The sequence below is a fragment of the Lutjanus erythropterus genome, chromosome 12 (genome assembly GCF_056507025.1).
Source record: "Lutjanus erythropterus isolate fLutEry1 chromosome 12, fLutEry1.hap2, whole genome shotgun sequence".
In the NCBI taxonomy this organism is placed as follows: Eukaryota; Metazoa; Chordata; class Actinopteri; order Lutjaniformes; family Lutjanidae; genus Lutjanus; species Lutjanus erythropterus.
Window position 1 is genome coordinate 32918786 of NC_139328.1, and position 17871 is coordinate 32936656.

Here is a 17871-nt window from a genome sequence, read left to right on the forward strand (position 1 = left end):
ATGAAAGAGAAATGTTCCACATTTTAACCCACGCCGCTGTGTTATAAGAACAAACAAGAGTAATGTGGCAGTAGGTCATGATTTTGGCAAGTTATGTGAGAAAAACTGCTAAATTTATATGTGGAAATGTCGTGGCCCAGCCAGTCTTCCACATCGACTCTTCGTCGCATTTCACCCTGGAAAACAGCCTCCAATCTTGGCCAGCGAGAGCTGAGTAGTAGTAGTAGCTGAGTTGTCGTTTTCCACAATGGTGTTGTAAGTAGTGTTTTTGGCAACTTATAAGAGAAAAATCACTGAATGTATACATGGAAAAGTTGTGACCCGGTCAGTTGTCCATACCAACTCTACAGCACACTTTCCCAAGACAAGAGCGTCTGCCTCAGGCAGTGAGAACTGAGCAGGTTCTCTATTTGACAGTGGAAAAAAAAAATCCCAGATCTTAACGTTATGATAAAAATATCTAGTTCTGGTTATTAATGACGACTTAAAATAACAGGCATTCCTGGGGGCTTTAGTGAAATATGGAGTGGGCACTCTGGCGTGTTATGAGGATTGACGAGATTAACGTAACAACAAATATGTAATGATCTCTTTGCATCAGTAGATGTTGTCTTTTCTGTTTTAGAGATCTGTCATTTAGGCAGCTACTTTTATTTTACAAGGCAGCTGATTTGGTGAGATTACACAAGATCATGGGTGGATCCATCTTGCCAGGCATAAAGTTGGGCACTTCTGCAGTGGATTTGACCAATCAGCATCCTGTGATAAACTGTCTGCTACAGACGTGGTTTGGATGAGACCACAGCAAGAACTATCTACTATTTCTTCATTGAAAGAAAAGAGAAGAACAGCACTTGAGGCTTTTCTCATTGGATAGGATGTTTTTGCTCCTCTCCCAACTGACTTTGGCTCTCCTGCTACATCATATGGTTCATTGATCTGATTGGTTGAAGTTAGCCTGTGACAAACAGTGGTTCATCCAATTACCTCGTGAGTATTTATTAGAAAGTGTCGGTCCATTTTCCAGATGGTTTTCACAGACAGATGGTGCTGTGTAACAAAAAAACTGCCTTGTCAGGTTACTTTTGTGAGCAAACAAGTACTAACGCCTCAGCTTCCTGAAATTTTACACAGAAAAAACAACCTCTCAGTGACTTATCAGTAAGATCAACTGTTTTCATGACTTTGACTCATGATCTGCATGTTTATGTCTTCTTACCTCTCAAAAATGTGTCATTTTACCATCTGAAAAACTCTTCCTAAGAAGAACCTTGAAGTTTTGCTTGCAGGAATGTACCTTTCTTTGTTTATTTTTGAAACACTTTAGAATTTAGTTCCACTCTACATATTTCACATGGTCACACATGCTGTGTTTGCATCACCCTACACCCCCAGGAGTAGGTCTGCCCCTCAATTTGATAACTGGTGCGTTAAACCAAGACTAATGACAATTCAGAAGTCAAACAGGACAATATCAACTGTAGAAATAGAGAAGAAGAAATATATAGACTTAAATGATTTTTACAAATTATTATTTTAAACCAAAAGGCACAGTTGGCATTGGTGCTGGTATTCATGTTGGGCTGCATACAGCCTCAACAACCTTCATCAATAAATTAGGCCGGCCTGTACGTAGCCTGAGAGGCAAAACCAGGGACAAGAAAAGCCTGCAAAGCTCTTGCAGCACTTTTCACTGCAGCTTGTTGAGCTGCTTGATTTCAGTGCATGATAGTCACTGAGGGTGACATTTTTACCAACTCAGATCTTCTCTCATCTGGACAGTAAGAGAACAATAATCTGAGAAAAATGAGTAAGAAATCAAACTGATACAATAAAACTAGATGTTTGTACTATATATTCTACCTATGGTACTTAGCAATCTTTAAAATGCACTTATGTTGTAGTTAATAAACCAGAAATTAACATACAGCATTTACAAACAGGAAATTAATCAAACTACAACATTATAAGACCACTACAAATTGCTCTTAACAAAGAGGCAGCAGAATGATTTTGCAAACTTTTTTTTTTTCTAAGGCATTCCACATCTAGTTTTAATTTCTTCCATCTGTGAGCCACTCTTCCATTTCTTTTGGGAAATGTATTGTGGGAGAATAATGTCCATCCAGAAAACCCATCAGTATTAAGTGTGGCGACTTACCGTTTTGAGTACACTTTATTTTGTGACTTTTCCAGTGTGAACATAAATATGAATATGGACAACGTGACAGCTACCCAAAAGTTAAGTTTTAATTAGTTATTGGATGCTATAAAAATAGGCGTCTTCTGTCATGATTGATGTAAGCGATGCGATGCACAGATTCTGGCTCCAAATGAGTGAAAGATTGCAACGCTCATATCCAGGATACTTTGGCTTTTTGGTGTGAACATCATAACAGTGGTGTGGAACTGGGTCAAAGCACATTGTAATGTTTTTATTTTATTTAAATCAAAATTAGCGCATACATGTAGGTTTTTAAATGCAGCTAAACCCGTTTAACAAGGGCGATTGACCCTTTTCCCATTGTCGGTAAACACATTTGCCTTGCTGTTTTATTCTGATGTGCGCTGAGGCTCAGTTCATGTGAGTGCACGAGAGCAAAGAAATATCTGTTTAAGTCTCTGTGTGTTGAGCTCTCAGTGCTCTTGTGGCTTCTGACTGAATCTCTGTGGTTAGAAATGGTTTTCTTTTACTGTTTCATGTTCACTTTCAGCTGACATGAGTCGTGTTAAGTTACTGCCTATGAAAATGTAACGTTTCCTGTTTGTGCCGCTTCATAATAAAAGCTTTTATTTAATAAAATATAACACAAACTCTATTGTGAAGAACTTACAGGAAATAAAATGTTTATCTACCACTCAGACACTTGACTAAAGATGAGCACTTCATCAGTAAATACTACACCTTCAGCCGGTGTGCAAACTCTGCTGTGCTGGGCTCAGTCACACAAAGTCAAACAAAGCAGCAGCACATGTGTATGAAAAAGGAACAAGAGAGGCAAAGAGCCTTAATTTCCTCCACTGAAAAGGGGACAAAAATAGCATGTCCAATCAGGTTTAAATTTGACATCACTACCGATGGGATTTGGAGCTGATTAATACCTCTAACTGCTCAATTGACCTGCGAGTGAATGTCGATTGAACCCTTTCCCATTGAGGACTAAATCCAGATGTTCGTGGGTTTTCTATCCAGTGTAAAAGGAGCTTGAGTGGAGATCCATTCTAGCTCTTAAATTGTGAACCTAAATGGTCTCAGTAAATTTCCACTGTCCGAGTTTTCACATTTATTGTGCATATGAGTCAGGATTTTGGCCTCATGGTATCATTACAGACAAGAGGGGGGTCATCAAGAAAAAATAGCTTTATCTACTGGAATATCCAAAGCGAACATCATAGCCAACCAGCTATTAGTTTTTGAAATTACCCTGTCATAGACCAAAGTGTTGGTGGAGGAAACGTTTGACCTGACTGTGCTGCAAGACAAAAAGTGAAGGAGTCACAAAAAGGAGAAGGAGCCGTCTTCTTAAGGGAATTTCAACCCCCCATTTACAATCTGGATGTCTTATTATAATGATGTTATGTTCTGGACCAAAGTTTTAGAGTGAGCAACATCACCATCTTTCAAGCAACAATAGATGTGTGTTCTGCGTTTGTCACATTACAGAAACATGTGCTATTAAAAGGATAGTTCACCCAAAAATGAAAATTCTTTTATTATCTACTCATGCTGATCAGTTTTTAAATCCAGAAAACACTGCTGCAGGTTCCACAGGAAAACAGTGTTGCATAATCTCCCAAACGATTTAACTGAATGGTGACCAGTTTTCAAACAAAAGCCAACGGCTGACATTCTGTTCACTTGTGTGCACACAGTCATATCACACACCCAGATCAGACAGTGTGCACATGAACATGCACGTGGCTCCAAGCTTTTGTGACTGACTGTTAGGGAGGCAGTGTCGTCCGTGAGTCAGTTCGTGGGGTTTATATAGTGATAAAGGGCCACGGCTTCGGCACGTCATCGAGACACGTTTCAGGCCCGCCCAAAAAATCCTGAGCACTGAAATTATGAACAACAGTCATGTCCAACAACATGTCTAAAGCGTTCAGAAGAAAAAAAACCTTTTTCCTTTACACAGCCTTTAAAAGCCGCCCTGTTGCTAGCAAAGCAAAATATACTATACTATACTATACTATAATATATATATATATATAGTCACTGCTGTCAGCTAAGTCCAGTTTAATGCTGCGGTGTTGTTTTGGCTCGGTTTTGGCTCTCTCTCTGCAGCCCAAACACAATCACACACAAGCAGTCAGTGCACACAGAGCAGGTTTTCTTTGGAGGAGTTATGAACCATTTAACAATGGAAAGGCTTTTATGGCTTTGAATTGCAGAGTAATTCTTTCTTCTTACTCTGTTTTTTTTTCCGCTCTGGTTTTTCAGCATCTTCATAATTGATTTTGTGTTAGGTCTCAGAGTTTTATTACCCTCTGAATCATGACCGCTAAGACCTCTGCATCAACCTCACAGGACTGCTTAACACTCAACAGTGCAACAAAAACAAGTGATGATTTAAATGAGGATACAAAATAGAGAGACTGTCAGAGAGTCAACAGCCACACTCTGGGCGATGAAGGATGAAATAGATGATCAGGAGAAATACTTATCAAAAAGCCAATATGTACTTCTTGTGTTGCGAAGCTTCATCAGTAACAATAAAACACAAAGTGGACAAAAAATCCTGATAACACTTCACTGCAGCGATGAGAAGAAACTTGCTCTAGTACCCCTCACAGACTTTTGAAACCTTTTCTTCCTTTAGTCAGAGCTTTTACCCCCATGTTGAAAGTAAAATTGAGGGGAAAGTGCCGTGTCATCGCTCACCGTACGTCCACCGCATCCTCCATGACTGTCATGTCCGTCTTGCACTTGGCTGAGGGGTTGATAGCGAGCTCGGCGGGGGGGATGACAAAGCTCTTACTCAACGGCAGCCACATTCCTTCTCCTAAGGTGTATGTGAATCTGCAGAGGACAGGAAGGGTGGGGGAGACAAGTAAGGTTACAGGTGTGGGCTTTTCGAGCATGGCGAGAACAACATAGAAACAAGGTCGAGTCAGTGGAAATAGCAGGAGAACATTAAAAAAATCATGTCACGACGCATAAAATGACATTAACCTTGTTTTAAAGACAATCCACAAAAACAGGACTATGAAACTTCATCAAACATGTTGTGCTGTGTTTTATGAAGTAAGACAGGCCTTGTTTACACCTCGTATTAAGATGCTTTTGGGTGATCCAATCAAACAGGGACAGCTCAAAGTACACTAATGCCAAGGCACACTGAGATCTGAGGGCTGTCATGAAGGTGGCTCTCTTTTAACGTGGCTATATCACCATGGTAACTAATACTGAACTAATAACCTGAGGGGAATTCCACCAATGTGAGTAAAGAAAAGTCTGGCTTATTTACATAAATTGGACTGATTTCAGCAAGAGATCCGCTCCATGCCTGTGGTTTATAGCAATCTCTGCCCAGTAACCATTGTAACTTATACCACTGAACTAGCCTGCTCTGTGGCAGGTTAACTGTCAAGCTTAATTTATTTGTGTCAAAGAATTCCATCAAACACAATTGCAAAAGAAGTTCCCTCTTTTTGTGCTCGCATCACTTACATCTGTGCGGAAACAAAAGTTAAAAATACTTTCCTACATGACCAAGCATGACATGCTCACAGTGACAATGCTAACAAGCTGATGTTTAATGTGGTGTAATGTTCACCATCTTAGCCAATCAGCACTCGACATAAAGTCACTCATTTCCTCCAAAATATTGGACAAATTGTAATTTTGACTTGACAATGGTGCTAGATGAAAAGTCAGGGGATCACCACAGTAAGTAAGCTTTGTTGGATGTCCTGGTAGCTCAGTAGGGGGAGTGTTTGTCCTGTGTACAGAGGCTGCGAGTCCTCTGCCATGGGTTCGACTCCTACCTATGGCCCTTTGCTGCCTGTAAAACTGAAGGCATCAAAGCCCCAAAAATATATGTATATATATAAAAAAAAAGTAAGCCTCATTCTCAGGAAAAGGACCATCCAACTTTGTCATCTATAGAGTTGTCACAATTGCACTCATGAATAACACTTCATCAAGGTCTCATCTGTTTGGTGTGAGAAAACAACCACCATGTTCCATCAAAATGGCTACTTTTCAGGGATGAATGTTTTTCCTGCATCAGTGGTTCAGAATAATGGCATCAAGTTGGGTTAGAGGTTATTTATTTTACCTTTGAGCAAAGCTATCCTTTTTTGCATAACTCCGTCTTGAGCAGAAGGACACTGTGTGCTAATGGACGCAATGCATACCAAATGAGAAAACCCTGACAAAGTCAGGCCAATAAGAGTTTCCCCTGAGACAAAACGGGGCTATAAATCTGTAAACAACAGATGTCTGGAAAAAGGGCTTTAAAACAATTCTTTATTTGTGAGTCAATGAATATCATCAATCTTTAAACACTCTGCAGATGAAATGTAATACTTTCGACTTTAAGTTAAACAGTGCATGCTGATTAACATCAAATGCATTATTAGCGCTGATGAATTATGCATGAATACTTGTAGCACAAAAGAGGAGACTTGTTGATTAAATGGTTAACAACCATTTTTATGCAGACTACACACATTTCCTCATTCACAATTGTTCAATTTGCATTTTATAAAATGCTAACTTAGCATAAGGAAAAGGGCAGTAGATTGTGGGGACGGCATGAATTAGCAGTCACTTTAGAACAGAATGATTAAAGCATTGTGGAAATGGAACATTTAATTACATCCAGCCAATTACTCCCTTTGTTTCAAAGTCAAGTTTTCTGTGGATCAAAGTGCTGCTGGTCTTACATTTACTGAAAAACACTGTAAATTACTATAATCTAAGTCTATTACAGGACAGGGAGTAATGGATTACATGTAGCAGGATTACAAAATACAAACAAAGTAACTGTATTCCATTACATAATTAGATTAAAGTTACATTTAGTAAAAACGTGGATCATGTAAGAGGATTTATAAATTGAAAACACATTTTAACATAAAGAAAGATATACCACCATTAGCAGTGTGCACACATTAACACCTCACAAGTTGCACATCACCACTGTCGACTGAGTGAAACCACCTGATTAATTTATTACTATGGCCTCTAGTGAAAAAATGCTCCTCTGGATGGAACTAAGAGCTAAGATAAGATATAAGAAATATTTGTAAGATAAGATGCACATGTTACAGTAGCTCAAAAAGTACAGGTAGAAAAATGAATGACTAATAAATACAAAAAAAAATCAAGTAAAAATTAGAAGGTAAAGAAAAAAACAGACAGCCAGACTATATAGACTACTGTACTTTTTGCTTGAACAGAAATATAAGAATATATGGCAACATGTACAGACATATCAATAATTGTTGAGGATAACTGCACAATTGTACACTGTAAACATTTCAATATTACTTTGTCTCTAAATTAGAAAAGAAGAGGAATATCACAGTACAATGACAGTTCTGACTTTAAATGTGAAAATACTGCTAATGTTAGCTACACAGACCAACCGATAATAAAAGTTAGACAAATCAATTGCTACAATTACCTACACAGACCAACCATTAACATTAGCAGCACAGACCAACCGCTAAAATGAGCAACATAGACCAGCTGCTAAGGCTGAGGATATTCTTGCTTTTAACTAGACATTCACATACGCACCCCTACGCGTCTGTATGCATCATGGCTGCCTCACTTATTCTGCGATAGTTGCACACGTCCTTAGAAATTACAGATACACGAACGCAAATGCGTGGTTTAGCAGCAAGTTCATCTCTGGCTTAACATTAGCTACACAAATGAACCGCTGACAACAGCTACACAGACCAGCTGCTAAAGTTAACGTTGTGTGCGGTATGACCATGTGCGTGCGCAAGTGAACAGCACAGCACAGCAGTGTTTTGTGAACTAGAAAATTAAACCCGAGCTTCACACAGCGTGAGGGTGAGTAGATAATGACTGAATTTTCACATTTGGGCGAACTATCCCTTTAATCTTATCGTATTTGTGCATAACAAAAGAAGGAATAGCTGGACAATCAATTAATAAAACTACAATGACCATAAAACATTATATTAAGCTAAAACATTTCACCATTTGGTATTATACATAAGAATACATATTTAAAGTCAGGGTTACCAACCTTGGTCTATTAACATGGTAATATTTCTGTATCATATTTTAGGAAGCTGTTAGCTCATCTCCCATCAGTCATTTCACCCTCTCTTATGGGACTGTGTGCAGCAGGAGAGCTGAAATTCCCTGTGATGCAGCGTGACGTATATGGGTGACCACAGGACAAATTAGCAGCCACTTAACGAGCACAGCTTCGTAATGGACAACAGGGGACTCGTGTGCTGCTATATGACTTATTTGGTTCACCCTAAGAGAAACTGGAGGTGGAAAACACTAAGAGTTCCCACGAGAGAACAGTTGCTGAGTGGAAAACATGTTTGCAGTCCTCGGAGGAACCCCCTGGCGGTTAATACTGTGCGGATAGCAAGCGCTATGTGTCTGAATGCTGACTCTCAGCATTTATCTCCTCCGACACAGGAGAATTTTGCATGCATGCTCAAGTTTTGCTTTGTTTCATTTTGTTCTCCATACCACTGTGATTCTAATTGCCTCATTTGCTTCTGTGTTTAATGGTAATATCTGCTTAGGCAAACAAGATGATGGCTGCACAGCTCTCCAAGCGCTCGCTGATCTTCAAGGTCTTTTTTTTTTTTTTTTTTTTTTTTTTGCTGGAGCTGACAGGGTTGTTTGGCAAAGTTCAAAGCTGGAGGCTTGAAACATTTAAATTAGGATGGATGGCTGGGTGGGAGCAGACTGAGGACAAAGAGATTTTTAAAACTGCACGCCTGGACAGAGGGAGACGAGAAAGGCGTCTTGCACGAAACACGCTAGCAGGGAGGGCGACGTATCAAAGCACTTCCAGGAGATAGTAGCGTGACGCCAGCCTCCTCTGTCTGTTCCCGACGTAAAGGCAACGCTGACACCACACACGAACTCCATGGGTTTCCTTTTTTATTGTAAGCAGCAGCACAAACACTCTTTTGTTGTTTCTGCTGCTGTACTGTCACGGAGGGAAGTCGCAGACTTGTAATGAAGGCTGCAGCACATCCTCTGTTAGATCCGTTCATTCTCGAGTCAGCGAGTGAATCATATCGGGAAGAAAAGCCGCTATAAACATTGTTAGGTTACTCTGTCACAGACAAGTGCTCTGCTACACGTTTCCTTGTGAAAAGGATTCCAATGAACATAAAGGGCTTCCTGTAAACTGTTCTGTTCTATTTACTGAGCACGTAAAACATTAAATCATATTCTGAGATTGTTCTTCAATCACATTTTGCTAATTGTTAAAGCAGCATTAAATAATTTTTGGTCAACTGAGGTTACAATTATAGATTTTGATAGTGCAATTGCATGAATTAATTTCAAAACACTTGATTTAAGTTGATTTTTAATATACTTTGTCTTCCACAGATGATGCCTCTTCATGTTGCGCTGAAAGCACAACCGCTAAGTGAACTTCATGTATCATTAAGCAACTTGCCACAAATGTAGTATAACTCTGTTATTATGTAGTATTTTTACTTGGGTGTGTAAAGCTGGGTGGTGATCCTGAAGATACTGCATCCCGTTTTTTAGCTGCAACTTTTTTCCAGCAGGTTTTACAGACCTATGATCTGTCATGTTGAATAACTCCGTGGTCATTCTTGCCGACTACACTCATTTCTTTGGTGGATACAAAGCTTCACTGGTTGGTCCCTCTGTTTTTATTGTTAAGCTAACGTAGCACAGCCTCCATGTCTGTTGATAAGCACCAGTGAAAGTTTTCTTTCTGCTCAATGCAGGTTGCTTCTAAAAATAATGTTCCAGCATAATGTCCCAGAAACACTCGGTGTAGCAGAGACTTTATGATTAAATAACCATGACCTTTTAAAGCACGGTTAACAGTGAAAACAGTTAATTGCTGCATCCCTAATAGGGGCCAAGGGAACAAGCTAGTTAGAGTTAGGGCTGGGTATCAGTACCGAATAAACCAGTGCCAAGGAGTATTGAAAATTCTCAAGTCGAACGACACCTGCATTTAAATGTTTTGGGAGATCCAGAAAAAATGGCTATATGTTTGTGTTTCTCTCAGCAAATCACTGCAAGAATTCTTTGATTTCTTGAGATATTATTTGTCCACCACACGGCAGCTACAACTCATGTAGTCTTGAGTGCGGTGAAGTCGAGTGCGCTGTACTTTGATGGAGTTGGCAGTTCAGCATTCCAAGATGCCACAAAAATGCTTGAAAATGTGCTTTACTACAAGCCTGTGGCATCTGATAAAAATGAACGCGGAAGAATTGTTTCAGGAAAAACTGGGAATATGAGTAAGTTTATAAAAGCCCCTTATCAAGCATGGGGAAGCCTGCAGGCTGGACATCTGCACCAATTTTGCAAGGCAAATAGCTTCTTCGACATCAGCATCGAGGACATGCAACAACTGTTTATTACTTCAGGTAAGATAAATGTCTACTCGGCTGAATGACTCATCTTTTGAGTGTTAAAACTGATCTTGGCTCCATCGAAGTAGGAAGAAAGGCATCAAATGAAGTAGTTGCCAAACAGTGTGCCATGAGGCATGTCCAGGTGTGCCTTAAGATTTTGGCACAACCATACATTATTACTGTAGCATACGACTAAACAAGAAGTTGCATATGAAGTTTTAATCTACTGTATCAATATGTTATATATACACTCATTTTCCAAAACAGAGGGAAATACTGTACCCTAAAAACCCTCCACCAAAGCCAACCCCAGTCTTACTCTTTTGTGCAGTTGCCAGATGATGACGGCTTTGTCCCTCCCGCCCTCTGGGAACTCTTCCTCTGATTGGCTTGTACTCATTGCCTTCGTTGGGTTGATTGTGAAGGTGTATATAAGTCATAGGTGTACCTTGAGATTTCTTGGTCTTGGTATTGGTAAAATATTTTTTAAACCATACTCAGCCCTATTTGGAGTTGTGTTATTGGCTGCCTGACAAAACTCCAATATCCATGCCCTCCTTTAGCTCTGGTTTGGTCTCCACCAACTCCTGTTAAATATATCTCGCTCTATAGTAACTTTGCAAGGTCTTCCAACTGTGTAAACCGTACTATACCTTATGAGTGGTTTAGCATTGATTTTTAATGTGCAACTACTGAATGTGTTATGTGAACCCAAACAAATGCAGCTCTACTAAGCATCTGGCATCTTTCAGTTCATTGTTTTACTGCCATCATTAATTTATTATCCAGCATCACTCTACCTGTCCAGCGCCACACAGCAGACAGACAAACTTAACATTTAGGTAGCACTTTGCAGCTAAAGGTTCAGATGAATTCTCCGGGAGTTGGCGGAGACCAAAACAGAGCTTTATAGAGAGTGACTGAATTTCCATTTCTTGGGTTGACACAGAATGCTAATGTTGCTCTGCCTGTTTGACATAAGCAAGAGTGTTAAAACATTTGCCATAGCAACTCTATAAGTGACAATATGTCAGTGGTGTCTTTACAGCTTGTTATGCTGCCTCAAAGTTCTCAAAAAATGTCTTTAATGCTGCTTTACGCTAGGATAGGTAATTTATTTTCATTTTACTTGAATATTCATCTGAAGTGCTTATATTTGCTGAAACTTTTAACACACAAACTTTAAGACATCAATCAATAAATCAAAAGCTGTGACGAGAAAAGACAAATCATTTTTTTGCAGGGCCTGTAATAAGCCCATCAAACTATTTCATTTGGACAAAATGAAACAATGTTTTCTGTAATGTGCATGAAGGGAAGGGAGGGAGTTTTTCAGCTGGATACTTTTTTTTTTTTTTTAATCTAGCTAACTCGTGTTCTAACGCTTCAGAATGAATGAATCCACTTGAGTGCCACAGTTCCACAGATTCCACAGGTCTTTTGTTTCCGGTTGACAATATAATTTAAAAAGTAAATAAATAAAATTAAATTAAAAAAAGCCAACAGGAAAGCAAGACTAATCATGGGAGCACTTTTACAAAACTTTCATTGCCCAAATATTAATTGCTGCCTTCCATAGCAAATTGAATTTTCTTTTCAAATCAATTTCACAAACAATCACAAACGCTCTGAAATTAAAACTTGAATCTCCACATCAGAATGCTGTAATTATCTGACCTGAGAGAAAATGAAGTGGCTCTGCTTTTCCAAATTGAAAAACTCTCTCTCAGTGAAGTGTGTCGGGGTTAGTGTTGAAACTGACGCATGCAGCTGCAGGATGCACTCTGCAGCCAGAGCTCACGACCACCAAAACCCCTTAATCATGAGAGGAATCAAAGCAAGTGTACCAGAATTCTAACAAGTTATTTGACTGTGCAGTCTTTTGTGCAGCATGCATTGTGCAACACAGGTGGAAAATGTAGTTGGATAAAACAAAGTTTTGTGAAGTTCCCCTTACCTGAAAATGCGATCAGAGGGCTGTTCTCCCATCACAAGATCAAAACCGCGCTGGAAGATGGTGTAAGGCCAGGGACTGGCATGAAAAGGAGAATAGATCAGAGGAAGACACAAAAAAAGACGAGAGAGAATAAAACTGTGTGTTAAAATCAAAGCGAAGGGGAGCGTTAAATTTTTCAGTGTACCCACCTGCCTAATCTAAACCCCCTAAAATCACAAGCCATGTTTCAATGTCTGACTTCAAGTCGTTCCCGCCTTCCAGAGCCCCTAAAATCACCAGCAGCATTCCGATGTGTGCTGTGTGTAAACATGCTGATTGAAAAATGTGTTCTCCCGCAGCTGACATGCAATGTGACTTTGGCTCATATCTATTTACCAGGGGAAGGGGGGGGGGGGGGTAAGAGAGGGTGACAGGATGAGACAGAATGGGAGAAAGAGACACAGAGAAGGAGGGTGATGGAGAGAGCAGACGGCGGTGGGGGAAAAAAAAAAAGAGACAAGAGCGAGGGAGAGAAGAAATGGGGAGGGCATGGAAGGGAGGAGACAGATGCCAAGAGGCAGGAGTGAGAGAGGGAGAATGATGGAGATTAATGGGGAGTGGCAGCTCGGGGACTAAACAGTCTGCAAAGTGAGAGTGTAAGGAGGAGAAGTGACAGCGGCCCGATGTCATTCTGAGCAAACTCCAACACCACTGTAAGCAAAAAGAACATCGAGGGAGGGGGGGGGGCTTCCATGCCACGGGCCGCGGTCATTAAACATTTAAGTCACCCCAGGGTGCCCACTCTGTCACACAGTGACAGGGACACAAGGGGACCACCAGGGAAATGAGATACAGAGGTGCACAGTTGGGTGAACTAACGGGAGGGGGGGGGGGGGATTCAGATGTCTCAAAAAAATGTGGACCGAAAAAATATTGACAATTTGAGCAGGCTGGCATGAGGTAGAGTCAAAATAAAAAGAAGATGGCAGAATCTGTCTGCTGCAAACCTCACACTGCTGATGTTACAGACAAAAGTTTTATTCTCTTTATATAATTTATTTTAGTTTGTCAGTTTTAATGATAATACAATATATTTTAATAAATCTAATGAGTTATTTGCAACTTTTCATCTAAATTAAGAGTATACAAATAAACATGACAGACAGTAGACATGACATTAAACAAACCTGTGACACCTGGAAAGTGTTATTGGAATAAAGTCTTTAACAGTGATTCATTTTAATCAATTAATAAAGTAGTTGATTAAATACATATTATTGTGATTTAAAGCTACTACAAGGAGTTTTAAATGGTTATGAAACAGCCTCAATTCAATACTGACGCCTATATGACCTGCATAAGAGAAAAGAGAGGATCAGCGAGAAGATCAACTATTTCTCTGTAGTTGTTCTTAACATGCCTTGAGTTCATTTTGTTTTTTTCCGTTATATTTTGGGGTAATGGCAACAGAAACACAACTGCTTTTGTCCACCAGGGCCTCAAAAATCAGCAAAATATGTATGTTTCTTGCATTAACTTTAAAAGGAATTTAAAGTAGCTTTCAAAGACTTTTAAATTGGTAAAATACGTAGTGTTTCTGTCATTCTATGCAATCTCACTCTCAATCTTCCGCCTTCTACATTAATATTTCATGATAAATCCAACCTACAGAGCAGTCAAAATGAGCTCTCACTGGCTGTGCTGGTGGGAGTCATGGGTTGGTTCATGCCAAGTCAGGTCACAATGTTCTGTATATGACTATTATTATTCCAGGGGTCACACTCCAGGATCCATGCAAATTAGTTGTTATTCCAACTGGGGAATAATTTTTCTTAATGTAATTATTTTGTAGAAAGATAGTTGATTGTTGAGTCTCATTCCCAGGTTGTTAGATACTTAAGTTTTGGGAATGAAACTCAACAAGTTTTTCTGACTGCTTTTCTGTAGCTCTTTTTATTGATCTGTATTGTGTTTGGTTTGAATCTGGCCAAAATTAGGGGACCAAGGGTGACAGACAGCTCATAAAACAAGAGTAATCCCATAATACTTTTATGCATAAGAAGGCTGCACTACCGTGATGGATGCTGTGGGTATTTTTTGGTATGTGGGGTTACAAAGGCAAGTGTCTTGTTTGATGTCAGCAGTATTCTGTGAAACAGCAGCACCCCTACACACACACCCTGAGTGGTCACCAAGTGGTTGGCACTGTGGTGGTGATGTTAGCCAAAAGTCAAGGACTTTTTAACAAGCAGATGTGAACCCAATTAAGCGTTTATATGACTTCCCGGGACCAGGTCTGAAACAGCATTTTTCAACGCCAAAAGATATCAAGTCATCACTTGGAATCATTATTTTAATATAGAAGAAGTGACCTTGCACCCAGAGAGATGAGACAGTGTGACAAAGCACCACCAACTTTACTGACTCACCATCAGCCTACAAGTGATTTATTGATAGTGCTAAAATTCATACAACTGTTTTTTCAGGCCTATGATTGAAAGCATATTTGGTCCAGAGGCACTCCACAAAGTGCACAGTGAAGTGGAGGTCAAAGAGGCTAGAAGGAAGATTAATTTAATTTTAGAAGAGTTCTAAGTGTAGCAAAACTAGGCTTCACATGAGTAAATAGATGTTGAAAATTTAGCAGAGCTCTGTCACACAATTAAAAACTAACCTCCATTTCATAAATCCAAATTTGTTGATGTAAAACAATTTAATTTGAACAAATTTAATAGTTAAGTATGTATAGAGAAGTGTGCTTACCCGCTTTAAAATGAATGAATATTAATTTGAGTGCTGTGAGAACAAAAGAAGGGTGAAAACAGTTAACTTTTGGCTGCTCTGTAGGCCGATTCCTTAACAAAACATTACACTGTTTGCTAGCTAGCTAAAAAGTTAATACATGGTTACTTTGTTTGTCCACTGGCTAAAAAGTTAATATAACATTACTTTTTTGCTTGTGAACTAAAAAATCTCAAATCATTTGCTAGCTAGCAAAAAAAGTTAATGATGTATTATATTGTTTGCTTGCTAGGTAAAATGTTAACAAAACCTCAAATAATTTGCTAGATAACTACAAAGTTATTAAAATGTCACATTGTTTGCTATCTAGCTATAAAGTTAGTTGAAAATTTCCCCACTGTGGGACTAATAAAGGAATATCTTATCTATTTATGATGGCATGGCAGAAAAGCTCTAATTTCCTTAGAGAATAACTTATTGGCTGAATTAATGTACCAATATGGGCAAATAAAAGAATAATTAAAATGGACAGCAGCATATTAAAAAAAGACGGATCAACTGAAGTCAAAGAAAGAAGAAGCGCATCATAAAACTCAACTGAGTCTGAAGAATTTTATTATTTTGCTCCATCCATCTCAAAAAGGCAGACATTTTATGACTTGAATCTCCTCAAGTTTAGCATTTATACTGGACCACATTTTAAATAGGAGTTAAAAGTTTTGGTTCAACAGAATTAAATTTAATCTTTCTAAATTTTAGGATAGTTTCAAAGTTTGGTGCAACATACTTTAAAGTTAAACCATGATTTAACCTGGTTTAAAAACGAATACATGCTGGTGCAAGCCAGTCTAAGTTGTTAGCTGCCTTGGTCAAGATGTGAATTTGAAAGAAATTAAATCTAAAGAAAAGACGCTAATGATTGCATTATGGGAACTGTGTGATTCAAGACTTTGGGAGCAAGACCCATATTGATATATGAGTATGAATATCCCGGCCTTTGCTGCTTCAATTTTGACCTGACTCTCTCTCTCTCTTTTTAAATCTGTCTCTTGTGATTCCCCCAACTCTATAAGAGAGCAATATTAAATATCTGGATTACCCCTTTAATTATTCACAAATAGATAAACAAAGCCCAGCAATGCAGTACGGTCAGCCAGGCAGAAGATTTGGTGCAGTTCGGGGGTTCGGTAATTACTTTCAAAGCTTCACACCATGAAGTCTTTCAGATGAAGTCAAATGCATCATTCAAAAACACAAGTGTTGACTCAAGTGCTTCACACATGGAGGTTTAATACTCAATTAAAACAAAAATAATTAGGAGAATAATTATAAGAAACAGAATTAAAGTAAGTATGTAATTATATTAATTATTGTGGGGACTCAAACACAAATTTAAAAAGGTGCGTCTTTAGCTGGGATTTAAAACTGGTGATAGATGGGTAAGACGTGACAGTGAGGGTAAACTGTTCCACAGTGTGGGAGCAGTAATGAAAAACTCTTAGCCATCCCTGACTGGAAACATGACATGATGAGTATCCGAGCAGAGGATCTAAATACAGAGTGGCGACTGAGGGGATCAGAGATGTAGGCTGGTGCCAATCAATGCTGAAAAAATAAATAAAAGCATATAACTCATTTATGTATTTCACTGATAACCAGGAAAAGGAGGGATTTGGCTTCTCTGCCTAGAGCCAGTGAGCTGAAGGCGACATATGAATGACCCCTAACATAAGCTAGTTATAAAAGTTGCAAAGGATAAGAAGTGAAGTAATAAAAGCCTGTGAGGGATGACATATTTTTGTCCACCAACCGGGAAGTCAGCGTCACTCTGGTTCCCTCCACAAAAAGCCAATGTGATTTGGCCATTGGGTTTTGGATTAGTGCAGAAAATGAGCTCTGTGGCGAACAAAAGTTTATGATGCTCAGTCAGCCAATCAGCAGCAACCAGTAGCAAGTTGCATGTCTGTCCAGACTTTAAGGGAATTAATAAAAATATATTAAGTGTACTATTTTTTGGTAAAACTGAAGTGATCACTATATTGTATGTTTCCAGTGTCCTATCCTGGGAAAAGAAGCAAATTTTCCTGGGAATCCTGTTGTCACCATTATATTATTATTATTATGGCACTACTACCAGCAGTGGCAAAGTACTAAAAAGTGTTTTTAGGAGTTGATGATATCCTGTAATTTTCTGTAATTGCTCCAAAAGGCCAAACCATCCAAAAAATGCTTTCACACTAGAAACAAACTGAATAATGGTTCAGTTTGTTTCTATTGTCTGGACCGAGACCAGCTCTTTTTGCCTGACCAAAGTCCAGCTTTCTGGTCCAGTGGAGCTTTCACATTTGTAATTTTAGTCCAGATCAAACCGAAAAGTCTGAAAGTCCAGATCAAATGAGGTAGGAGTTAAAACATCATTAGTCTAGGTTCACACTGCAGGCAAAAGTGGCCCAAATCTGATTGGTTTTTGTTGTTGTTGTTTTTCTCAAATGTGACTTAGATCAGATTTTTTCATCCCAGTGTGACCAGCACAAATCACCATTTAGACCTCAATCTTAACAGTCATATCAGAATTCATGTGACTACTGTGCCTGAAGTGTCTT

At 39.0% G+C, this 17871-nt stretch overlaps 1 protein-coding gene across 1 annotated transcript in view; it reads right to left on the reverse strand.

The window, feature by feature from the left end:
- LOC146318276 (astrotactin-1-like) overlaps nt 1–17871 on the reverse strand; it is a 425337-nt gene that overhangs the window by 194257 nt on the left and 213209 nt on the right. Inside the window, exons 10-11 of the mRNA XM_084732515.1 lie at nt 12548–12622; nt 4886–5023 (exon numbers count right to left, since the gene is read on the reverse strand). Of these exons, the coding sequence (XP_084588641.1) occupies nt 4886–5023; nt 12548–12622 (213 nt within the window). The remainder of the gene's footprint in view (nt 1–4885; nt 5024–12547; nt 12623–17871) is intronic.